We start from the raw sequence: 26,805 nt of genomic DNA, 5'->3' as shown, positions 1-26,805 counted from the left end.
AAAATGAAGATTATCAAGAACAGAGCCAGAAGGGTTATTTCTGACCAATCGAATGACTGAATAAAAGCTGTTTATTTCTCTATAGAATCCTATTTGTAGGATTCTTGGAGCCAGCAGGTACTTCCTGTTTGAAACGCCAGTGGGAAGGGCATTCTGATGCCTCTGGCATCAACAAGGCATTTCCGCCCACAGAACTCTCAAGGTGTTCCTCTATTATTCTGCTCCCTGCTCTCACTACAGATCACACTGTCATTTGAAAATATTGCGGTGCACAGAGAATCTTGTCTAACCACATCTGTCAGTCTATATCACCACAGCAAACAACCAGTCTTTGTTTCTTCTGGTTTCTCTCTCTGAGTGATAGTTCCGATATTTATTTTTAACTGACAGGGTTTTTTTGCAGTGTGAGTGTTTGTGTGCAGGACATGTGAAAAGTCTGTTCAGGCAGCCTCCCTTTGGGATAATTAAAGGCTACTTTATATTATTGCTGCAGTGGAACAGGGTATATTAAAGCCTACTTTCAATTGTTCTTCTATTTAAAAAGTTACTGTAAATATATTTCTGTTGGAAGTCTTCATTTTATTTAATGTCTGTCTCTGATTGCTTGTTCATGGTTTCATCAGTAGTTCCTGAAAACATCCTGTCATTAAACGCAACACAGATAAAGTGATAAATACGTTAAAATTCATTGGATTCGTTTGAATAAACTTGCTGCGCATTTATAACTCGTGGCAGATTTTATTTGAGTCGTGGTACGTTTGTGACTCGGCCTTTCTGCCACTCCTCATCTCCTGGCTCCCGCCACACCTGCTGCGCCTGCGCCTGTCCAACCGGATGTGATCCGTGAGCTCGCGGCGGCGGCGGCGGGGTATTTAAAAGCGGACTGAGGGGGGGCGCGGCCTCCGGTGCAGAACATCTGTGTGGGGCGCTGGTCCTGTCTGGACTTCCACCGTCTCTGAAGAGCCAAGGCGCAGTTCTTTCATTCAGGCGGACCCGCAGTGTGAGTGGACCCTGAGCTCAGGTTCTTGCTGGTTCGGCCGGGTCCTGGTGTTGTTTGTCAGCTTCCGCAGGTGCCAATTTGTCCGGAATTAATTCCAGCTGTGTGTTAATTCCAGCGATGTTGTACATCGTTTTAAGACTTTGACTTTCTTCATTTAGTTATTATGTCCTTAAAAAATAGAAACAGGGAGAGTGAGGGTGTTAATATTTATCAAATTCCCCAAATCTAGATTATATTTTGAGTACAAAAATATTGAATGTTCTTTTTTAAATTATCCTAATTGTATTTTTTTTGTGTCTCTCTCTCTCTCTCTCTGTTTCGAAAATGTATCCAGTTTTACTCATTGAAAATGAATGTTAAAAGTTTAAAATTTAAAATGAAATTTTAGTCATGGAGAACTATTAACTAGATCTATATGGAAGCATTTCTGAAACATAATTAAAAATAAAACTCAATACCAGAAATGCTTTTTCATTTTTAAAATTAAGCTGTATTTGTTTCAAAATTAAAGACAAAATTAAAAAGAAAAAGCAATCCGCCAAGCCACTCTTTTTTTTTCTTTTCTTAAACACCGCTCATTCTGTCACTTAATTAAAATGATACAGAAAATAGTATTTGACTTTTCAGTTTCAAAAAGTTTTCTACTAAATATTTAGCAAAATTAATTTAGAAGACAATTCAAATGTTCAATTTCACAATTAAAATGGATGAACAGAAATGCTTTTTCATTTTCAAAATGTAACTGCATCAAACGACTCAAAATTAAAATAAAAAATCAATACTTCAAAATGCTTTTTCATGTTCTACTTAAAAACCGCTTATTCTGTGTCATAATTAAAATATAAATGCAAAGATGGGATTGCATTTTTACATCCACCCTGCGAATCGTGTCGCATAATTCATTTCCAGTCAGCATTTCCAGTTTTCCGGGGGGGAGTGGGGGCAATGATGTCAGTGCGTTGTTGGTCCAAACAGCAAACGTTTAGCATGCATGGCGAAATCTGTGCTAGAGCTATTGATGGGGCTGCAGCCGTCCTCAAACAGCAGAATCAGCGGGAAGCAGCAGGACATGATCTTCTTAATGTGCTTTTATCATTGTTATAATTATTAAGGGCCTGTTCGCTCATAATTTATTAAATACGCCTGGCCAGTGCTTTATTCTTGGCCGGGCTGGGTGTTCGCTCAGTCCAAAGACGGAGCTAGTCCGGGGGAAGCTTTGAACCGCGGTGCGTCCGGCTGCGGACCGAGGGGCCTCCAAAGAACACGACCAGAACCGTGTAACAATCAGGAGTGCACAATGTAACAAAGCACCCGCCCCTGCCGCTAACACGAAGCTACGAGCCTGGCTGCACTGCTCCTAAACATGTCGGAGTCTAAGCAGCCGTCCACACAGAGTGAACACTGACGTCGTCGTCCCGCTCCCCCCTGGAGATGCTGACTGGAACTGAATAATACGACACTTGTTACACGGTGGATGTGAAAACGAAAATGCAATCCCCTCTTTGCATATTTGTATTATGTCACAGAATAAGCGGTGTTGAATAAGAAAATGAAAATCTGTTTGGCGGATTGCTTTTTCTTTTGAATTTAGAATCAAATAATGCAGTTTCATTTTGAAAATGTAAAAGCATTTCTGGTATTGACTTTTATTTTTAATCATGCTCAAGAAATGCTTCCATAGGCCTACAGCTTTGATATTTACAAAATGTTAGCAGACCGTTTCACTTGAAGCTTTTTCCAATCATGTTTTTCTTGTTTGCCTTTAGACTTTTCTTTTTTTTCTGAAATATTCTGTTTTTCATCATTTCATTTTTAAGGCTTTTTAAGAACAGTTTGGTTCCTTTTTATTTAAAATAATTTGTTTCAGATTAATTTTTTAATTAAAAAAGTGGGTCTTATAGCTTAGTTTTTTGCTACTCATTAGTGTTTTAATTTTTCAAGGCTTTTTTTTTAAACACTAGCCTTCATTTTCACATTTTTCTGTTTCATTTTAGTCTGTTTGCCTTTTAGCAGCCCCTCTTCACCCAGATCAGACCTCAAGGGTCCCTGTAATGCATCTAATTTTTTACACTTCCACCCTCCTAGTGCCGGCTGCCATGGTGCAACTTTACACCTTGCCTGTTCTGGATGCTCCTCATCTACCTGAGCATTCAGTGGAGGAGGATGAGGAGGATGAGGGCCAGCAGATGAAGGATGAGGTGCCGGGGATGCAGCAGGTCAGCCTGGAGGTGTCCACTGCATACCACGGCTATGAAACCTATATTGAAGATGGCCTCATCTGTCTGAAACACAAGATCAGGAACCTGGAGAAGAAGAAGGTGAGCATCTAAGGGGGTGGTGCTGGAGGAAGGGTGACCCAGATTCTGACGCTCCCCCCCCCCCCCCCCCCCAGCTGAAGCTGAAGGAGTACAAGAAGAGGCTTATCCAGGGCGAGGAGCTGAACAAAGATCAGAAGGTGGGATGGACTGGGTGTAGAATGAGGAGATTTTTTCCTCGGATTCAAACCCTTCTCCTCGTCTGCTGCTTTCTGATTCAGGCAGCTGTGGAGAAGTTCGAGGAGGTGCTTCATAACCTGGATTTTGCCCGGGAGCTGCACAAAACTTTGGATGGCCTGACTCAGAATGTGAGTGGTTCTGATTCTGGCTTTCTAACATGTTGGCATGTTTCTGGATTCTCCTCTGAGAACATCGGGGGCTTTTATTTATGCTTAACAAAAGGTATCGGGGCGTGCACACCCTTAATCAACTTAAATGGTAAAAATGGTAAATGGCGTTTACTGTATAGCGCCTTCTACCTTCACTCGAAGGCCCAAAGCGCTTTACAGTCACAGTCCCATTCACCCAATGCACACACACATTCACACACTGATGGCGGCTCCGCTGCCGAACACTGGTGCCAACCTCCCACCAGAGGCAAGGTGGGGTTCAGTGTCTTGCCCAAGGACACTTCGACACATTGCAAGGCGGGAATCGAACCTGCTAATTTACGATCATGGGTCGACCGCCCTACCGCTGCACCACGACCGCCCACTTAGTGACACAATTAAAGTTCATCTAACAATTTCTTATTAGTTTTGGCTAAGGCTCAAAGCTTCATGGCAAACAGAGAGCAAGTCTCAATATAATTTAAACCTCTGATAAAAACATTTTTTTCAAAATAAAGCCTTTATGGATTTCTAGCCAGTCTTTGCTTTCTTCTGTTTTTTCACACAGTTAAGGAAGCGTTTTATATTCTAAAGAAATGTGCTGGAAAAGCCCCCCCCATGAGGAATGAAAACTTGTTTCCTAAAATTCTTTAAGAAAATGAAATTGCATTCAAGTATTTTGAGTAGTATGATGTTTTTAGGGTTTTCAAACTGTCAACTCAAATGCCAACATCCTGAGAAAACGAGGACAGATTTACTAGAGGGGATTAGAGGAGAGGGGATAGATGGACAGAAAAGCCCCCTTTTTTTCCCTTTTTTTTAATTCTGCCTCCAGATGATTAATTTTTATATAAAAACCCAACACCAGCTATGTAATATGAAGGTGTTGCTAATAAAGTTGCATTCACAGTGGATTTAGTTCTGTTATGTTTAGAAAATCCCAGTTGTCAATCTTTTATCGTTGTTGTATTTGTGTGGTTGTGTAGTTCCTGCGCTGACGGAACAGGAGGACCATTAAAGAATCCCCTAAAGGAGAGCTAATGAACTAACATGACGCTAAATTCAAGTTTGATTCGTCATCAAGTCACAAAAGTAGGCGGCGACGACTTTATTTACAGGAGGTGAATTTTTGCTGGGTGCTGATGCTTTTTGAGGCCCCTGTGAGAGATCAGGTTGATTTATTTTGTAGGGCTCTACAAAAGCATCGGTAATCACGTCTGTGTCTCGGTTCATGACATCATTCATAGTCTGCTCGTACGGCGAGGTTCATGATCTTCTGCAGGAGTCGCGTCTGAATGACGGACGCTTTTGACAGATCTTCCATCTCCCGGTGACCCAGTTTGACAACTTTCTTCTTCTCTTTGTCTCTTTACAAATAAGACAAAGGCAAGTTCTAGGGGCCAAAATGAAACTTTGAAATAAATTAACTCACCGTGTTTGGAGAACTGCTTGGAAGATTGGACCAAAATAGCTGCTGCAGTGTTTGCGAACCTGCAGAAAACTTTGGACTGTTCAGCACTGACAGCAAAGTATTAAGGTGAACTTTTAGTGATCAAACTCTTATTTTCCACCATCATTTGCAAAGAAAACATTTTAAAATGAAAGTGATATCTGAGATTATTTTATTTCTCAGTTAGTTCCTTTACTAAATTAAAGACCAAGTTTACCTTTTTAATGGTACTTCTTGCGCGGTAGGTCACTGACTACTTTTGTGCCCCACTTCAACACAAGGCCAACTTTTATTTTTTTATTGCTAGTAAATCTTGCTTTTCTGCAACAAAACAAACATAAACAGGGCTCCAGACTAACTTTTCTCACTAGGAGCACAGTGGCCCCCAACTGAAAATTTTAGGGGCACAACCAGAAAATTTAGGGGCGCATACCGTAAATCAACATGCTAACCAAATCTACTAATTTCCTCTGTATTACTAATAAATGCTTCATAATAGATGCAGAAATTACAATGAGCTGTTTCAAATTCAGTGTCACATTTTATTCTGCACTTTTGAAGATGGAACAACAAGGTAAAGTTTTGAGACGTCAGAGAGTATGTGCTCCCAATTCTGAGTCTTTGTTGAATGTTTTTTTTAAAGTTTACTCTTTAAACCACAAATCAGTAAAGGAAAAACAAAATTCAGAGTTAGCATTTTTGGATTTTCTGATGACTTTTTGCACATTTAAACCCTGGTCACAAGTTGTTTTAGAGCAGCCGGTCATCCACTCCTATATTTTCATAGTTGAATTCAAACTGTGGTTTGTAAAAGAATGGGCGCTGTTCACTGGAGATAAGAACAATCGATACAGATACCTGAGATCAGAGAGACGCTCAAAAACTGGTATTTATGTTGGTGACACCAAATAAGTGCAGCCAAAATGCACAATAAGCGTGTTTGAGATCACCCAGGTGGACGCAACGGTGCGCAGATCACCTGGTGTGTGACGTATGTTTTTGTTTTTGCTCCAACATCACCTGTCAATCATCACAAAAATATCACGAGAAAGGGGCGGGAGCAAGGCCCAACCTAAACTAACGCAGCTGGAAATTTAGCACTGCACTGACAAAGCTGCCCTGATGACTACAAAACAATGCATTATGGGACATGTGTCCTGATGGGTTTTTGTAGTTGAGTGATCAATTAAAATAATTTAAAATACCAATTGATTTAAAAAAAAGGCTACATATATTACAAAACATTCAAATAAATATAAAATGTATGATAACGCGGATCATACTGAGGGGAAGAGGCAGATTAAAACTATATTGAATGTTAAGGACAACTCCAACTTTCTGTTCTCCTTCAGTCTCGCTGCAGCTTTGCCTTCATTAAATGATTTTCCTGCTTCAAGCCCGGTCATTGTTACGCCCCCAAGAGTCATATACCCCACTGTGATTGGTTGCTTTGTCAGCTCCGCGCACAACAAAGTGTCATTCAGTGTCTTTCATATCAAGGTGGGGGCCAAATATCATCTTGGGGGCCGCAAATAGCCTGCGGGCCGCGAGTTTGAGACCCCTGCTGTACACTCTGGCACTGGTACACTAGCCGCAGGTCGGAAGAACAAATCAATAGTTCGCTTCATAGCTCAGACGCACAAATCGGGCAGTGGGGATATTTGTCTGTTTCCTTTCCACAGATGTTTACGCGCACTCTATCTCTAGGCCCCTCCCCGTCCACGCATTTTAGCCACTTACAGTGGCCATTTCCTATTCTTCTCACACGCATTGGCTGTTTCACAGACAGGCATCACTCAATGAAACGCTAGTGTGTGCTCGCGTCTCATGAGTGTATGTGCGAGTGTGTGTGTTTACGTGCGTGTGTGCTCGCGTCTCATGAGTGTATGTGCGAGTGTGTGTGTTTACGTGCGTGTGTGCTCGCGTCTCATGAGTGTATGTGCGAGTGTGTGTGTGTTTACGTGCGTGTGTGCTCGCGTCTCATGAGTGTATGTGCGAGTGTGTGTGTGTTTACGTGCGTGTGTGTGCTCACGTCTCATTGATTATTTCATTGCTCATTTCATTGACGTGCCCCTTCCACGTTTAATGTATAAAAAATACGGAGGGTGGGGGAGGCAAATTAACTGGTAGCACATGTGCGACTGGATATAAAATTCAGTCGCACACTCTCAAATTTTAGTCGCACAATGCGACCATTTGGTCGCAGTCTGGAGCCCTGAAAAACCAATCTCATTGTGAAGAGTCAAGGGGTTTTGGCAAAGCGGCGCCAGATAGGTGCCACAAATGGCAACGGTCAAATCTTGATAGTATTTTTTTGACAGCCAATCCCTATTAAGGTACTAATATTTAAATACTTTGGTTGATCAAGTTAAAAGCCTTATAAAATGTAAATAACAATAAAATTTTCCCCCCTCGAGAATGAATGTTCACCTCTGAAAACTTAACGCACTTTGAAAGCTTTAAACTTCAAAGTACTCTTAATTAGGCTTTTACGTTGTACTAGGCCTTTAAAAATTCACTAAGTAATTTCAAATTTGAGTATTTCTGGATTCCTTATGGATGAATGTTTAGAAGTTAGTGGTGACATATCAGCTTATTGCAATTTTTGAAAAGTCGTTTTTTGGTATTCATTTTATATTTTTTAAAAACTCCCGTAAATCCGATGGTTTGTCACAGTCATGATTTAATTGGCAAAATGTATGATTATGCCTCCTAGCTTTGTAAAATCCAAACCTCAAAGCAAAGTTGTGGGGCAAAAACCCCAACGTCCCCCCTCCCCAAAATGAGACAAACTATACATGTGGCCTTTTTGAATTTTTTTTTCTTTCATTTACTTATTTATTAACTTGTTTTAACTTTATCATATTTCTGAATTTTCCGTAAAGATGTCTTGAGATATATTTTTGGGATTCTGTAACTTCTAAGCTTACAAATTTAAAGAATTATTCTGGGCAAGTCCCCCTGGTAAAGGCCCGAGGCCACACTGGAGAGACGACGTCTCAACTGGCCTGGGAACCCCTCAGGTACCCCAGAGGAGCTGGAACACATAGTTGGGCAGTAGCACGAAGGGGCTTCCCCAAGGACCCACACTGGGAAAGGAACCCCGATGAAGAGAAACTCATTACCTCGTGTCAAATATTGTTTGCTTTAATGTTCCAGAAGTTTATATAACCTGGAAAGAAAGCCGAAGTAGAAGAGTTATCATCTTTGTTACTGTGTAGATGTCGTGTTGTTTGTTTTTATCATCTCACACATACATCCATTCAGAATTTTAAACATTTTTGCACTCAAAACTGACATTTTTCTTCTCAAATGACTATACTTTGTTCTCATCTTAGTAATTAAAACTGTGCTTTTTGACATGAAATTGGACTTTTCATCCCAAGAATCTGATCCAGTCCAAATATTCTAACTGATTTTTCTTTTAGGATTTTAGTCCTTACTTTCAGAAATGTAACATTTTATTTTAAAACTAGATATTTATTTTTGAAACATGTGAGTTTTTCTTTGTTTTTTGTTTTAATTCTGGAACTCTGCAGCTGCTGAAAGCCCAGAAGAAGGTTGTTAAAAAAGATCAGGTAGAGAGAGTGGAGGCCGAGAGGAGGCGCCTGGCTATGGTCCTGAAAATCCACTACCTCCTGGGTAATATGCAGCAGGAGCACATCCAGAAGGACTTGATGACTGGAAACAACCAGGCACCACACATCCCCAGCCAGAAGCTGCACAGCCTGAACCAGCTTGCCGCCATGCTGGGAGTCCAAAGAGACAACGGACTGAGGTGAGACTGGGTCAAAGGGCCGGTGCTCTACCTTCCATGCATGAGTCTGTTTACTGGTTCGTCTTTAGTGTTGGGCTAATGTGTAAAATGTAAAGAGTGGAGCTGCCTGGTTTTTCTGAAACACCTGTCATTGTGTTCTGCAGCCTAGATGAGCAGATGCAGAAGGCTGCACTGGTCTACATGGACCTTCTGGAGGGAAAGGACCAACCAGTGGCTGGATCCACTTGTGAGTATTCATTGATAAGACTATGAAATAATCTCTGAGCTAAAGAAATGGAGAGTTCAAACATTCCATCAATGGTGTGGGTTGTTTTTTTTTTTTAGATAAGCTGTTGAAAGAGGAGATTACCAGACTGATGGATTGCAAGTATTTGAGCCGATTTCTGCCTCAACCCAACAAGTCTGCAGAGTTGTTTCTGGGCTTAGGAAGCCACAGCAGTAAGAGCATGACCCTTTGGAAGCACATTGACATGCCCACACGGACTGCCTGGTCCAGTGACATCCTAGAGTAAAGCCTGGTTCCTACTAAGTGGTTTAACCTCACGCTAAGATCTCTCACACTTTAGCTAAATACCTGAATTCACCTGCACATCTAGACACATCTGTTGATGTGGAGCTGGGAGAATGTTGGTGGTATCACGGTGGTGAAATGCACAATTTGTCAGCAGCATTTGAATCTGTGGGAAATCAGAAAAAGTTTGAATCGAACCATGAGTCTGTAGCAAGACGAGGGCCATGAACTTAGACGGATCATGAACTGCAGGCTAATGATCACTTTTTGTTTTTTGGGTGGGTGTTTCCTGTTTATTAAAAAGCAAGTGGAACTTCCAAAGAGGTGAGACTCCCCATCAATTAAGTTTTACATCAGTTGTTGCAGCTAAAGCCACTGATCTGTTTCTGGGTTAGCTTTTTCCCAGACTACCCCTGCAGGATGTGAAGGGGCCTAACAATCCAAACTGGAAGGATGATTTCCAGTCCATGAAGGAGCAGGAGCCTCCTGACAGCTGGGATGCTGAAACCTCTGATGGACCCTCATCTCCACTAACCGGTGTCCCAAAACCTTGGAGAGGAGCTGCTGTGCTCATCCCGAAGGCTGTCCGAGCTGCATCAAAGCAGCGCACTGTTTCCAAACCGGTAAAAGTCGCCTTCGATTGTTTTTTAATGATGTGGTTTTTGTTCAGCTACATTTTTAAAATTTGAATTTGAAATGGTTTATTTAAGCAATCAAAGCAAGAATAATGCACAAAACGTATCAATCAGTAGTTAAATATTCATACAAAGATGTATCAAACTTAGGTTAATTTGACATTACTAATACAATTCAAAGTGCAACTGCTGTAGTGGCACAAACAACTTGATGGCCCGTAGGCCAGCTTTATTTTTTAGAGATGCTTTTTTTCATGACATTAAGGTCGTGTCACATAGCCACTAAATGCATTTGGCGCCTATAGCACAGATGAAAATTGTTTAGAAGTCAATATAAATGCAAAAAGTTTTGGACTTTACTTAAAATTTTCACAGATGAACAAATTTTAAAGAGAACCACGTTTAAACCACGCAAAATACACGCAAATCAACATAAAAGCCAAATTTGTTTCAATGACCTATTTTTAACGAAATATGTGCGCCGTATATGTGATGTGAAATATTTATCGCTTGTACATGCGTTGATGGAAAAGTGTGCTAGACGTGGAACAGTCATGGAAAGCCGCAAATTTGCCGCTGCATCTCACAAAAATCATGCACAATTGTGTAAGATTTATGTAATAATTGTGTATAAACTACGTAAAATCCAAAGAAACTGTGTAATTCTCATCTGACCGAAAAATTTGAACCGCTCAAAACTGAATTCCTGTAAAGACCCGTACCCTCGACGGACATCTGTGCGCATCAACGAATGACGAACGCAAGGAACACTTATGAATTGCATATGTCACGCATGGATAACCAAAGACCGAAATTTCATACGTGGAAAATGTCCAAATAGTACATAGTGGCTGTACAACACGACCTTTATGCACATTTGCTGTTTTAATTGAAGTTTTTGTGTTTTACATGAAAGCTAGACAGTTTGGGTTTCAAAGTAAGTCCTGAAAGTCACTTGATGGGTGCTGTTAACATTAAACGAGATGTTAGTTTGGTCACGGATGATTAAAGATGGTGGTGTCCAAACTTTTTCTGACCGCGGACAAAATAAACAATATGGAGACAATATTTTAATAGACCGGTCCGAACGGCGCTGAAGTTGACAGTGAATATTATTTTAGCTTCTGGTTTCTGAAAAACCTATTTTTCTACATTAAAATGCTACTACAAGAAATTTAGTTTTGAAAAAAAATCTGAAAACGATTTTTTTTTTTTTTTTTTTTTTTTTTTTTTGCATTTGAGGATTGGGTGAGGGAAACCTGCTGATTTGTAGAAGTTGTTTGATCCAATAAAAGCAACATTAGTTTATTTTATTAGAATATCATTATAACATCAAGAACTCAACCCAGGCTTGGATAATCTTTCAGAGCAAAAATGTATCATAATTAGGTGGTTTATCAGGTGGTTATAGCTATTCTCTATGGCTTGAAAAAGACTGATACAGCATACTATAAATATCTCAAACCAGTCAGTTTTACTTCAATTTTGAGATGATCAGTAATGAAATAATCCAGACACCAAACTGACTGACCAGTGGTACAACTAGAAAATAGTTGTTAAACTTCTTTCTTTCGGCCATATAAAGTTGTCCATGACCATCTTGTTAGTAGTCTTGGTTTCCAGTCTCTTCCATCAACACCAGGGCTCATCTTTGAGCCTCACTCGAGTTCTGCTATGTCTTCAGAAAGTTTTCCTTCTTTTCAGGTTTGAGAAACTGCTGTTACCTTGGTTATGTAGTATTTCTTTGATCTCATGACTTCCATCTCCTGGTTACATCGTGTAACTTGATGTAATTGAATGTCAATAGACTCTTGCATGTTGAGATAAACTTGGAGGGGAAGTGGTGCCCCCTATAGGCCAATTGCCCAAGTTTAGGACACTGTTGAACATAGTAAACTCAGTATTTTGATGTTATTTATGATAAATACAGCTATATTTACATTCACTGTACTATTAGGGTGGCAAAGGATGGACTATTTGAGACTTGATTATCCAGAACTTGTTAGAACTAATTTACAGCTCATCTGCTGGCACACAGGAGGAATACTTGTCCCAATAAACCAATATTGAAAAGCCTAGTCGTCTTCAAAATTTCAGTCAAATGGGAAAAAAGCATTACCTACCCTGAAGTGCTGTTTACAATGGTTGGAAAAAGGCAATTCTTCACACTTTAAATGCTGTAAAGTTTCATATCTGAAGAGAACGCCTCTTTTACAAGCTAAAACAAACTTTTGTCCAGAGAAAAGCTTCCTTTTAAAGTGGCTAGTGGAGACTGTTTTAAATTGCACTATAACATTTTACTGAAGTTGTTTTCATCCATCTGTCAATCTTTCACTTATCTGAAGCCAGGTCACGGTAGCAGCGTCTCAGCATAGATGATCCCTCTGCACAGGAAATTTCTCCATTACTGTCAGGGTGACAAGATTGAATTTTTTTCTTTAAATCCACATTGCACATGTGGATTGGATTGGCAAATTCCAAAGAAATTTCAAGCTCCGAGTCTGGTGTAAAGCGGATCAGCTTTTCCACAACCAGGACAAAAACTTAACTGTTCCTTCTTCAAAAGAGAGACAACCACCCTGATTTGCCAGTCTAGACGTACTGTCCCCAATGTTAATCACTCGACAGTCATAACATTCAGAGACTTCTTTGAGGACCTCATCTACCCTTGGTGCCTTACCAGCAAAGTAGGTTTTGTTAACTACTTGAGTGACTTCAGCTTGGATCATGGCCCATTCCTGTGTCTTCAGTTTCTGCCTCTTTAGGACACCATGTTTGTGGGTTTCAGGAGATTCTGAAAATATTCCTTGGATAATTTTGGTCTTCATTTGAGGTCTACAGCTGACCACCTGCACTGTAAACAGTATTTTTAGAACTGCATCCCATACCTAAGGCACCAAATGATTTGTCTGAATTTTTCTGAGGTTTGCTGACTTTAATTTTAAGAATCTTTATTACATTTTATCATGAAAGTGCTTTTCTTTTCATATGAAATATCCTCAGAGAAAAGAGAAGACCAAAAAGGAACAAAGCACAAAGACTGTAAGTCTGGAACATGCAGCAAAGATCTCAATCCCTTGCTCGCCCCCGCCAAAGTATTCTTATTTACTCTTTGCAGATACTTCAAATGGAAATACCTGTGGAAATTTTTCAATCCCCACCTACTTTGCCCAAAGATCCCATACTAAGGAAACGGCACCTTGAGGAGCTCATGATGAAGATCCATGGCTCTTTCAGCTTTATGCAGGTAGTCTTAACCTTTGATTTTTATTTTTTATTTTTTCCCCCCCATCAACTCACGAGCTGCAACTAGACAATTTTGATGTTCTTAGTTCTATTGACAAAGAACTGAAGTGTTCCTGTCTCTGGCTCGTCTTGCACCCAAAGCTGTCCCCCAACTTAAACTGGATGAAGATCATTTGCTGGACTTTAAATATGTAGTTGTAGAGGTAGATAAGCTAATTCTTCTCCAAGAGTTTTGGTACATTGCCTGTTCGTCCTTGGGGAGGATCCCTCCTTCATGTGGGGACCCCTGAGGTTTCTTCGTATTTTAGGGATTCCGGTTTTTAGGTGTTTTTTCAAGATGGGATAAGACAGGACTTTATTTATCCCCGGAGGGAAATTCAGTTGTCACAGCAGCCAAAACAAGAAATATAGCAGTTTAGTTGGATGTTCAGTTAAAGTTTTAGGATTATCCTATTGAATTCTACGCCGTTATGATCCTTCTTGATTGTATGTATACCTTACAATTACGGGTACGAAGCCCATTGAGACGACTGTTGTGAATTTGGGCTATATAAATCAAATTTTATTGAATTGAATTCTCAGACATTGGTCATTGGTCACATACTAAAGGTATTGAGTAATGTAATCTATTCGTGGTTCAGAGGTAGAGCGGTAAACCTTTGTTCCAAAGATCGCAGGTTTAGTTTGTGTCAAGGTGTCCTTAGGCAAGACACTGAACCTTACGTTGTTCTTGGTCGTTATAGGTTGGCCCCAGAGTTCGTTAGGAGAGTAACACACATTCACAGACGATCAGTCTGTGAATGTGTGAATGGGACTGATGTGTAAACACCATTTACTATTTATTCTTGTGCTCAGGACTCTTTATTAGATGGAGAGAATTCTACCAGCAGTATACCCAGACCGAAGAGACTTCCATCTGGGGCTTCTTCTCCTTTGGGTAACTTAAAATAACCTGTACTGCACTACACAGTCTCCAGTCTGTTGGTTATCAGAGTCCACTGGCTTGGTCTTCATTATGTTCTTGGTCTTTTATCACCCTATGAAATATCTGTGTTCCCTCTACACTCGTTTGTCCTGCTGTCACAGGGACCCTCCTAAGTTTGCTCCTGTCCATGTTGTGTTGATTGGACTTACATTTGTATGTTAAAGGCCTCAGAATCTATGCTTGACCTATCTAATTGGCTTAAAATTGACCTCCAAGATTGTGTCCCACAGTTTTGTTCTCAGAGGAAGTTATTAAAGCTGCTAGAATTCTGGTTTTGTGCAGCATCAACAAAACCCCGTCTCCTTCTTTGTATGCTTAATGTCTGTGTGATTGATGCTCTTTGTTTTTCCCTGATCTTTAGTCCACACTTGGTGAGCAGTTATAGCTTTATGTAGTGGGCATTCTTCCGTGGTTGGACCAGGTGGGCGATAAATGCTTGAAAGAAATTTAAGGCCACTTAAAATGAAAATAAAAAAAACAACCAACGCAGGAAATGTATTTGGCATCAAACTGCATAAAACAGTCTGTTCCCCTTGATTCCCTCTGGTTTAACTTTGTGGAACTTGCTGAAGCATATTAAAGAAAAAAATGAAGCCAGAATTTCTTTGTAATTTTCTAATCCTCCTCTAACCTTGTAATTTTACCAGCTTATGGTGGTCTAAGAAGTCCTGTTGATATTCTACCCAAAGTGATGAGTGTAAGCTTTTATTTTCCTTTCTCTTTTATTTATGCTAAAGTCTGCCTTTTTAACCTGTTTTAGAACAATTCTTTTCTAATTTCATGACCTTGTTCAGTCCACCCCACTGCCTACTAGACTGAAAGAACGCAAGGCCAGTGTGTCAAGTGAGGAACAATGTCTTGAACGTGCTGACTTGCAGCTTTCCTCAAAGGACCTACCTCATGTAAGAAAGAAGCACTGGATTAGCAGATGAAAAGTGCATTTGTGTCTTGCTTTCTTTATTACCTATTGATATAATTTAGTCTCTGCAGGCGTCTCTTCAATTGGACGGCAGAAAACAATTTTCCTCCCCACCTCTTTACAGCCGAGAACTACCGGATGCTTCTGCAGACGAGAGTAACTCTTCTGGTGTAAGTTGATTATTATTTTTTCTTGCATTTGTGGAAAATGGACCATTTTTTAATTTGTTTAAAAAGTGCCAAGACTTTGAACTCTTTACAGATGTCAGTTAATGGCCCATGTAAACACTCCCCCACTAATGGAGTAACATCGTCCAATTCTACACCCCCTAAGAGAGAGACTTTTTCCACACCTCCCACTAGACGACCTCTGACCTCTGCACAGTTCGGAAACATTCAGGCGGTAAGGTTCTACCGATTAGTAATTCTAGTTTTGGAGGATAACTGCAGTAGATTCCATGCATTCTCTAGGTCTTTAAGGTGGGACCAGGACTACCTCAGGTTGGGGAGCTGGACTACAAGTCGAAGGTTGATTTCTCTGAGCCACAGTACAGCATTGCTAGCACCCAAACACCGTCTGAGTTTGCTCCCACAGACGACGAGCCTCAGCTGGGTATGAAAACCCCGAGCCCCCATGCATCCCCACAAAGGCAGCTGTGAACGGTTTTCTTGTGTGATCTGCAGTGTACCAGCCAGAGTACATGCTGGATAATGGAGATGACTTCCTGTCCTCTGGCCTCCCAAGTGGGGCTTTGGGTCGAACCAACCACTCTTACTACAGGGGACCTGTAAGAGGTATGTGCCTGGGGATCAGATACCAACTGCTTCCACATTTCCTCCAGGTGCCCACTCCTGGAGGAAGTAGTAAAACATTCTATATGCCTGGTTTAAATTTTTGCCTGAAACTAATGTAAGAATTCTGCTTTCTATACCAGGAGGAGCCTATATCCCCCAGCCATATATCAGAGACTCTGGTTCTCTCCTCTATGCGCCAAGAGTAAGCTGGTTTCTCTTCTAGATGTAGATCATATAAGCTTAGATTAAATCAAATACTTCTTAGCCAGGCTTAAAACAACAAGTGATGTTATCATATGACCTTTTGACTGGAGGAAGTTTGACGGTTTGAGTGTCACTCACTGTTTCTTACTGCAAAATCAAAGGCCACATTCACAATGGCAGCTTTTATTCACGCAAGGATTTGCTGGTTCTGATAGTCCACTGTTTTGGGCAGGTGTGACCTCTAACCAGAATTATGTTGTGGACCAAACATAGAAACCTTGGTCCTCTTCAGAGCAAGGATCTGTGTTTACTTCAAGAACAGAGTGGAAGTGAACTAGAGGGAATAAAATAATGTAAATGCCACGAATAACAGCTCACAGTAAAACTGAAGAAGTAGCAGTGCCACTCGTGAAAAAAACGGTAAAAATACTTACAAATCCAACGGTCACAGACAACTGCCACTGTGCAATGGGCTGGTATCCACAGAAGTATCAAGATTAGCTGCTGCCGCTCCATTTTTATTTATTTTATTTTATTTTTTTTAATATATTATTTTAATTTTATTTATTTATTGTGAAAGTAGTTGGCATGGTCATGAATGCAGATTTGACTGTTAGGCGGATTGGCACCTATATGAAATTGGACAGCTGTGCTGCCACAGGGTGGGGGCAGCTGGATTGCCGGTTGGCAGCAGTTCTGAGCGGACGATGCGTAAATAAAGTTAAAATTTTACAGCGCCTGGATCATTTTTTGACATTGGTCAGTGGCTGCCCAGGCACATTTGGAGGTCACGATGTGGCAGTCCAGTAACAGGTGGGTGGCAGGAAGGCAGCAGCGCATTACTGCCTGATAATAGAGTCCCAAAAATCATTAGATGATATGGCAATTTTAGACTGCCACCCTCCTGCCCCCATGGTGTTATCTCACTGCCACCATCTGATGGTTAACAGAGCTGGCACTCGACTTGGGGCTGAGGCTACCGTGGGTTCAAATAAGGAGACTGTATTGATGCTACACAAAACTCGTGGTGTTGATAACACCATAGCAACTCAGAGACCTGCGCATTGACCAATTGCGGGTGATACTGAGAGGAACAGAACATTGTTCTTTCTTGGGTGGCTTGTGGTCTAAAGCTTTATAAATTAGTACATTGACGAGATTCTAATGTGTGCTCAAAATCTGAGAATCTTGTGACTGAGCAGCGGTGAAGAATGGCCCACTTGTTATACAACCAATAGACAGATGTTTCTCCCAGCTGTTCTCTGATCGTTAATCCATCCCTCGAGTCGGTCGTCCAACTTGTGCCACCTCACCTCGTTCCCACGGAAACTCAGCTCAGTCTTCTTGACTGTCAGAGTTCGTTTTGCGAATCGTTGCGAATCATCCTGAAATCTGTGTTCAGGGGGGGTGGGGGTGTGTGTGTGTGTGTGTGTGTCTGCTGAACGGAGCAGGTTTTCGGAGCAGGTTTTCGCCAGCGCACATGAAGAAAGGAGACCCGCAAGTCTGTGTGCGTGTCTCTGTGTGTGTGCTGAAAGCAGCGCCGTTTTCTAGCGCATAGAAAGGAAGAAAGGAGACGGCACAGGCAGCGTCTGTGTGTGTGTGCTGTGTGTTCAGCACTTGTAAGGAGGAAGGGAGACAGAGCGCTGCAAGTGCGCGACCATTCAGTTTGTGATCAGTTAGGGAGAACAGTAACAAGATAAAAATGTTTCCTCTATAAAAAATCAGAGACTGGATGTTTTATTAACCCACTCTAGAAGCGCTGAGGTTCTGAACGGGGCGTTAACGTGCCCGCGCCTTAACACCCGGTGCGCCTTTTGTGTGTGTCAAAGACGGAAAAATCCCCCGTGACTGAGACAGCGCCCTAACATCCGGTGCGCCCTATGGTCGTGAAAATACGGGTAGTTAGGGTGCTGCTGCTTATGTCTGAGTAAAGGAGTAGCCAATCACAAAGTGTCTGACTTGTCTGGTTTGATTGACAGACTCATTCTGCTGAAAAAGCTTATTCGGAAATAAGTCTTTCTGAAAAATGGCAATGTGAAATAAAAACAAAGCTTCTTTTGAAAATATTGATTTTGAAATCAGTGTACCTGGAAAAAAGCCATAGAATTATAGGATTCATGATTACTATTAATATTTTAAAATGCTGTTTTAAATAATGAACAGGTTTTTAAAGCAAAATGAAATATATTTAATAAGGGCTCACTTAAAATCTGTGCGCAAGTTATTCATAATTTCATGATCTTTTTATATATTTATGAGCGATATATTGGTTGAGTGATTGCACAAGGTTATTTTGTTTTTGTTTTTTTATTATGAACAGTTTGGGACTCCATAGTTTTGGTAATTCAAGAGGTAAAGGTGTACAGTTCATTTTTGCCTCGTTTTCACTGAGCGGTCCAGTCTGGTATTTTATGCCTTTCCATTATAAATGGATGCACTTAAAAGACTAACATTATATTTTCTGTAGCTACACAAAGTGAACATGTTGAAATTTTATTCGTTTTTCTTTTGTCTTAATCAAAGATGAAGTCTTTGAAAACTTAAACAAAAATGTTTTATTTATTTTTAGATGATTAAATTGTTTGAATTTACAGGTAGTTTAATTGTGTCTGTTGGCCACTTCACCTTAAGCCTGTTTCTTAAATGTTATTACGTCTTAAATTTAACATATAAAATAATCCAGACGTTATTAGAAAACACACAGACTTGCTTCTCTGAGCTTCTTTGTTTTGTTCACTTGTTCCACGGTCTGACACCAGATTCTGTGGAAAGCTACATCGCTAAAGACGAGCTTTAGCTGGTATTTTTGTTGGAACTGAGCAACTTTATGAGCAGAATCAGAATTGATTGGTCAGACTGACGTGTGATTAAGCCTCCAAGAATGATTGGTGGAGACAGTTGAAGTGGCGGGACTTTTCTGAAAACAGAGCCGAACCCATGGCTTAATCGCGGTACTGTCATTCTTATCAAAGTGTCTTTCATATAATCAAATAAACACAAAGAAAAAAGTATTTTATGATCTTAATATTCCTAACTACTCAGTGTTTTATCAGGGCCTGTTTGGATGAACACAGAGCTGATTTCCTCGATGGTAAATGTTTTTAGATCAGTGAATGGGTAATCTCCAACGGCACTCCTGACCATATCTGACGACACACTGGTTGAAAAACACTGGTTTTAACATGCTCCCTCTCTGTTTAGTCTGTCCTTGCCTTTTCATAGATGAATAAGATATAGTGCTGCTGAAAACTGTTCAAACTCCTCTCTAAAATAGTAAAAGAACCCTTGGTCTGATGTAGAAAGGTTAAATCTCCAATGCCTGCTTTGATTTCCTGATTCTGGTAGAGCGTATTGGATGAAACAGCACAGCAGCATGATCAGAAATGGTAATTGTACCTATTGGACTGGAAAAATGATAGTTCATTTTTGATGCTTTAGTTTAATTCTATTAACAACTTGCCTCAGACTGATCGATCTGGTTGGATAAATCGATTTATCAAATAATCGTTACACCCCTACACAGTAGCTGTGCCTGAGCTCAAATGCTAAAGAGGACTTTGGAGTATTGTACACCATCAAACCCATCTTGTTTTCAGCACAGGGGTTGTGCTTTGTCCTTTCATCTAATAAAATTGGATATAAACCGCAGCAGCAGTTACCCTAACTGAACACACCTGATCCTGAAAGTAAGCAGTGAGACCAGCAGTGATGGCTGGAAAACCTGGAAATTCTTAACTTTTTGTGTGGAGCTGTTACCTTGATGGTGTACACATTTCGCTGCCTTTTCTGACCGTCTCTCTTTTTCAGGATTCAACACACCACCATGTGTACAGACAAGGAGGGAGACACGGGTCGATTGGTAAGAACACCAGTAGATGCAGAAACGTGACCCTAACTGGTTTGGGTTGAATCTGGTTTGGGTAAAATACACTAACAAAGGAGTTAAAGGCAAGGTCCCCCCCCCTTTTTGGATTAAACTACAAATGGCAACTGATACTCAGAATTGATGATTAATTTTAATAAAAATTTGAGGTTTATTTTTTTCCAACCATCTTTTGCAATCTTTGTTTTTCACGGCATCATTGTCTTCCTTAAAAACATTTATAGATTTTCCGTCCTGAAATTATTCCTAGATCCATGTGTGAAGTGGAGTTATCTTGTTGTAGGGATGTGGATCGTTATTCAGGCGGCGATTCAATTCACAAACCAGGATCCTTAATATTAAAAGATTTTTCAATTGTAGCTTTGTCTTTTTACTGGATGTATGAAACTTAAATAATGTACTTAATCATCCTTTATATATTTATTTAGAAAGGATGGGAATCAACAAACCATAACAGATAAAAACACAAATGTTAAAAGGGGTAAACTTTGTGGGGTATGGAAACTGTCAATATGAAAGGTATTCATAGACAAAATTAACTTTGCAAAAAATATGAATACAAGATTTAGTTCTGTTTTACATGTCTGTTTTGAATGTGATTCGTCTTTGTCTTGAATACGAAATTTCCCCAGTCAACAAACTGTCAAAATTGCGTCACAGGCATATAGAGTCCCGTAACATTGATCGTTAAATATGCACGTTTTGAAGGTTATTTATTAAACTAAAATAAAAGGGAACTTTTTAGAATGCTATTAATCCCAAAATGGGGAAATGATCTTGATACCATAGCTCTGCTGAAAATTGAATTATACGGATCATAATACGGAGATCTCCAGCCGGTGCCGGGCGTCAACTCGTGTAAACCACGCACCAGCGGATAGTTTCAGACCCAGAAATGGTGAAAAACAGTCCAAAAAGTAGTAACAAATATACCACTCTGCTCATTGGGTGTTTAAAAAAAAAAAGTGCATGTCTGTCAAAATTGGTTGATGGTAAGAGGATAAGGAAACAAAAAAGGGTAACTCAGAGCTAAAGTAGGGTAACTGGTGACTGAATACCCAAGTTTTCTTTCTTTTTTTTTTTTAATTATTGCTACCATCGGCTGCCAGTTAGCCTACTTGTGCTCTATTAGTTTTCTGATTTTTGTTTTCTTCACATTCTTAACCCACAATATCCATTTCAGGATCACGTTGCTGCTGGAGCCTGTCCTTGCTACTGTTGGGCTAAGGCAGGGTGCATCAAAGGGAATCATTAGCTGCAGTTTCATGGACAAAAGAAATCGGAATAACGCCTGATCAGAATAAAAATGCGTCATGTAAACACGCCATTCGGAATACTCAAACCCGATCAGACTCAGAACTGTCTCTCCTGGAAGTACTTTGTCTCCTAGCAGAGGAACGGCTTTGGAACAGTGTGAAACTGGCAGAGGCGGCATTTCTGCATTTGCACAGTCCAGAGAAACTGTGGAAATCGCGTGAATATCTTTTCCAGAGAAGATAAAGACTGATATTCTCACATATTTACATGCAGGAAAGATGCACATTGCGGCACCGGCTGCATGGATTTTAAGTACATCCAAAGCTAAATGTTGTTGGCGCGTATTAACCTAATTCCTTCTTCCAGGTCCCTTCGGCCAAGAATAAAGCTGTGGCCGCACTTATTTAGAAATTTTTGACCATCGGGCCCTTAATAATAATAATAATCATAATAATAAAAGCACATTTAGAAGTTCATCTCGCTCTGTGCTGCAGCTTTGTTTGTTTACAAAGGAACTCGCCATTTCTTATTCTACGGTCGTTTCCAGGATTTTAGAGTTTTGCGCATGTAAAATGAGTTATTCTGATTGAAACAATTGTTAGAATCAGATCTGGGCCCATGTACACTGTTGGCTCAAAGATTGAGAAGTGAACTAAGAAATGTTGCACGTGTAACTGCAGCAACTGATGAGCCAGTCATGAATACCCCATCATATTAATGCTAAAACAACAGTTTTAAAAGAAGGTGATCATACATTTTTAATGGAGATATGAATCACTGCTGGTCAAAAATGTTCTATAGGTCTAAAGATACTAAAGCTTTAGTCACCAAACTCCCACGACTGATGATCACCTATTTTTTACCAGATAATAGTTGCACTATTTTAACTTGATTGTTCAAGCTACTTGAAGTGTCGAATGACGGAAGACTGCTAAGATTCTATGTTGGTTTACGTGTTCTTTGCGTTGTTTATTTAACCTTCTGTAGTTTTGATAGATAGATATGCTTTTATTGTCATTGTCCATTGTACAAGAAAGTGAAGCATCACCATTTCAGTGCAAGACGAAAATAACAAATATAATATATATCAGTATGTACAACATGTACAAGTGTATAAATATAAACTGTAAAAAGAAATGTTCAAAATTTGTGTGCAAACATGTCAAATGTGCAAGAGGTAGCAATGAGGTAGTTAGATTTAACGTGGTTCATTTATGATACATCTGTGAAAGTGTCATGTTAAGACCACAACCTTTCTCATTTTTTTAACATGTATCTTCACCAATATGACCAATTTCCATCTGTCCAATATGCACAAAATGTACATAGTGGCTGTTTGACAGCAGGAGTTGTTACTGGATGTTTGAAACCTAAACAGTGATGTTTGAATTATCCAGCCATCTTCAGACCTGTATTTTCTTTTTTTTCCGCTCTGCAGCAGCTTGGAGTGATTCTTCTCAGGTCAGCAGTCCAGAACGGGATGGGACCTTTACCATGGTGGATTCTGGTCATGGAGACTCAATGTCTGTGTCAACCGTGGAGGTCCCAATGACTCCCCACAGCCACCAAGCCCCCTTACTTCCTATGCACCTGTACCCACTCTCCCAGCCGATGAGAGTGGCGTTCACCACCTCTCGTACTGCTAACTTTGCTCCGGGCAACCTTGACCAGCCCATCGTGTTTGACCAGCTGCACAGCAACCTGGGGGAGGCGTATGACACCCACATTGGAAGGTTCACCTGTCCAGTGAATGGAACATATGTGTTCATCTTCCACATCCTGAAGCTGGCGATCAACGTTCCCCTCTATGTTAACCTCATGCGCAATGAAGAAGTGATGGTGTCTGCCTACGCCAACGATGGCGCCCCGGATCACGAGACTGCCAGTAACCATGCAATTCTGCCACTTTTCCAAGGGGACCAGGTGTGGCTGCGGTTGCACCGTGGAGCCATCTATGGCAGCACGTGGAAGTACAGCACCTTCTCCGGCTTTCTGCTCTACCAGGACTAAACCAGGTTGGGGTTTCCTTGACTTCCAATGTTCTGCTTGAGCTTTTGGATGTATCGTCAAAGAGCCTCAGGGGAACTGTAACAGACTGTACTGCCATTGCTAGTGGCTGGTCTGCAGTGTTGATTTCCAGGCGTAGAAACGGAAACTTCTTGGTGGTGGGTTTGGTGAATTGCACTCGAGACCAAACTGTAGCACTGATGGATTACTTTGAGAACTGGGAAGAGATCTGATGTGCCAGAATAAAGGTTAAGCAGTCAATTGAGGCTTGGTGGTCTTGATTTTGGTGCCTTTAAAATATTGGAACTGATTCATAGGTTGTTGGTGTTCTCTGCACAGCATAAAAGCTCCAGGGTTCTTCTGTCATGGGGATTAAAATCTGTTTAGGATGGAAGATGAACGCTAAAACTTCTAAAGGTTGGCGGGTTTTATAAGGGCTAATTTCCAGCAACAGTTCCTGGATGGACACGGACAAAGGAAAAGCAATGGATTTTTCTTTTTGCCATAACAAACCAGTTTAATTTAAACTTATTGGTTTAACAAAACTGGCAAGACCCAATAAACAAAGGTGAAATATTTCGCTTGTCACTCTGGCGTCCGCATCGATTAAACTAATGACTTCCGGGAAATTTCCAGGACAATGGATTTGGGAATTGTAGACCCGGACTCCCCGACAAAACGCCAAACCCCCAGTGAACTAAGTAGTTAGAAGGGAGGTATTTCTGACACAACCATTGAGTGTGTACTATGGTCTTCTTCACTTGTTATATTGATTGTGTAGCATCAGGGCCATGCGCAGGATTTAAGAGGGGCGGGGGCTCAAACTCAGAAAAGGGCAGCAAAAATATTTTTTTTTTTTTGTCCTTTGTACATTATGTAAATGAAGGAAAAATGTAAAGTACGCTACTAATAAATACTCGGCTATTGTAGGTAAAAGTGCTTCAATTGTCTTTTTTTTTTTAATTTAAAATTGTCAACATGAGTTAATCACAGACTTGGAAGACATCAAAGCAATAAAACACTGGAGGCTGTTTATGTTGGAGCAATGTTCTGCAGGCATAATCAACATGAATCCAGTTTAATCCAGATGGTTTATCTTCTATTCATTCATCTTCTAAACCTGTTTTTTTCCATTTCGTGGGATGCTGGAGCCTATCCTGGCCACTCATTGGCAAAGACAGGAGACATCCTGGACAGGTCGCTAGTCTGTCGCAGGGCCACAAATCACACACACCCATGCTTAATTTAGAGTAACCAATTAACCTATGAAGCAGGTTTTTGGATGTTGGGAGGAAACCTGAGTCCCAGGAGAAAAACCCACCTATGCACGGGGAGAACATGCAAACTCTACACAGAAAGGTCCCCCATTGGTGTTCTGGTTCAGGTCCCCCAGCCGGCGTGTGAGGCAAGAGCGCTAACGACTGTGGCACAGAGCAGCCCTAATCCAGATGGTAATATTTTAAACACGGATATCTTACAACTTTCATCCCCAGTCACTCTAGGTTCGTGTTCATCATCCACAGCCGTTTTCTTTTCTGTACATTGTCCTCAGTGCACAGAAGTGTCTGGTTTTCAGTTCTACATTGTCAGATCATCTGCTTTATCTGCTTTTTGTTTCTCCGTGGTTTTTCTCCTGTTTAAGTTCATTAAATGTTTACGTTTCTGCCACCAAGCCCAGTTTCCTGCATTTTGGTACCTGCACCTCTACTTCCTGACTGTATCTAATGTGACTGCTGTCACACCAAACTTTACTCTCGTATCCTCTAAACACAGGGTTTTGTTGTGATTGGAAAGATTTTAATTCACAAAGATTTTGAAACAGAATAATACAGAGTTTAAAGAAAATATTACGTTAAACAGATATATTTGAGTGTTAGACTCGTAGTGATGAAGCTATAAACTTGCCATAAATACTGTTAATTTATTTTGAAAATTCCCTGGGGTTATATTTTGTACTTGGTACCCAACTTCCTGTTCTTTCACGATCTGCTCTTTAAGCTGATGCACCGCTCACACAATCTGGCTAAAGTAACCCCAGGATTACAAGAAAATGGGTCTGATTGAATACTAGGGGTTCTGTAGCCACATTTCTTTCCTTTATCTCTAACAGAAATGTAATGATGTTAATACTGGTGTGAATTGACTGGTGTAAACTCAATCACCCTCACATCAATGCCACCAAAACTAAGGAGATCGTGGTGGACTTTAGAAAAAGTGGTCATTCAGGGACTGGACATCGAGAGGGTGGATGTGTGTGTCTATCTATCTATCTATCTATCTATCTATCTATCTATCTATCTATCTATCTATCTATCTATCTATCTATCTATCTATCTATCTATCTATCTATCTATCTATCTATCTATCTATCTATCTATCTATCTATCTATCTATCTATCTATCTATCTATCTATCTATCTATCTATCTATCTATCTATCTATCTATCTATCTATCTATCTATCTATCTATCTATCTATCTATCTAATCCAACTTAAATTAATGCAACCGGTAACAAGTTAAATTTATTCAACCTAATTTCTTACATCTATCTAACTCAATATTTTTTTATAACTCAAATGTACATATTTATCTAACTAAATGTAATATTACTCTAATTCAATTAAGGTTCTTCCATCTTAATTTATTGTAATTCTTGAACTCTCATGTGTAAATTTGAGCCTGCAGATATACTCATGTTTTAACAATAAAATGAATGAAGCACAATGGAATTATATCATGTATCCATATACCATGTCTCTGACTTAATTTCTGTGTAAAGGAAAAGTAGGGGTGCTATATAAACTCATCATCCTCTCCCTTCGTCTCACTCATGGTGCAGAAGGAATTAAACACAGCAGGAAAAATAACTCGGCAAAACACAGTAAAACAGCTAAACAACTAAACACATTTGGTCAAAAACCCACACTTAAACCCAAATCCGTCCAGACAGGCAAAGGGAATGGTATCCCACAATTCCTTGCAGTGCCGATCTAACCGCAGCACCAAAGTTACACCTAATTGATTGAATTAATTTGAATGAAAGTAAAATAACTGTCTGAAAACTACCTGTTATTTTTTTAAGATGACTTTACGAAAAATAATTGATTCATCTTAACTAAAGCAAATAAGTTAGATCAAAGTAAAAAAAGTTTATTTTTCCAACATCCATATGTGGTCTTCTCACCCTCTCATGATAACGTAATATCTGAGCTTCCTCATCCACTAAATCATCTACAAATGGACACACCATGGTCCTTCGCCTCTCTGAAAACAAACTGACCTTCAACTAAACCTGCTCCAGACCAGGTTATGGTCAGAGCATGAGTTGCCAGGGGAACTAAGTATATCCCTGAAACATACCTCTGTTTTTGGAACCGAAAGCTGAGGTTATACACTTCTTTAGCCTCAAACTTACTGTGGGAGCTAGCATAACCTGCTTTCTGGAATAACCCCCTGATGGGCTGCATACTGTATTATCTTGTTTCACCTTA

At 40.2% G+C, this 26,805-nt stretch overlaps 1 protein-coding gene across 4 annotated transcripts; it reads left to right on the top strand.

The window, feature by feature from the left end:
* Positions 1-832: 832 nt before the first annotated feature.
* Positions 833-23,574, top strand: caprin2 (caprin family member 2). Of its 4 annotated transcripts, none has more exons than XM_011491019.4 (21): positions 833-1,000; positions 3,086-3,318; positions 3,393-3,455; positions 3,537-3,623; positions 8,634-8,872; positions 9,016-9,098; positions 9,197-9,310; positions 9,688-9,707; positions 9,779-10,006; positions 13,022-13,060; positions 13,137-13,265; positions 14,120-14,201; positions 14,897-14,946; positions 15,044-15,151; positions 15,240-15,338; positions 15,430-15,570; positions 15,639-15,780; positions 15,852-15,962; positions 16,103-16,164; positions 19,974-20,025; positions 22,745-23,574. In XM_011491019.4, exons 2-21 carry the CDS (start codon positions 3,097-3,099, stop codon positions 23,314-23,316), a joined length of 2,643 nt encoding a protein of 880 aa, XP_011489321.1. In that variant the 5' UTR covers positions 833-1,000; positions 3,086-3,096; the 3' UTR covers positions 23,317-23,574. The 4 variants fall into 4 exon arrangements, with proteins under 4 accessions (XP_011489321.1, XP_011489319.1, XP_078797780.1 ...); XM_011491017.4 differs by having other exon boundaries at positions 15,231-15,338; XM_078941654.1 differs by having other exon boundaries at positions 901-1,070.
* Positions 23,575-26,805: the final 3,231 nt, after the last annotated feature.

This window comes from Oryzias latipes, chromosome 23 (genome assembly GCF_053564925.1).
Source record: "Oryzias latipes strain Hd-rR chromosome 23, Olatipes_Hd-rR_3.1".
In the NCBI taxonomy this organism is placed as follows: domain Eukaryota; kingdom Metazoa; phylum Chordata; class Actinopteri; order Beloniformes; family Adrianichthyidae; genus Oryzias; species Oryzias latipes.
Note: the sequence above shows the minus strand (reverse complement) of the source record. Positions and strands in the feature narration are given on the sequence as shown.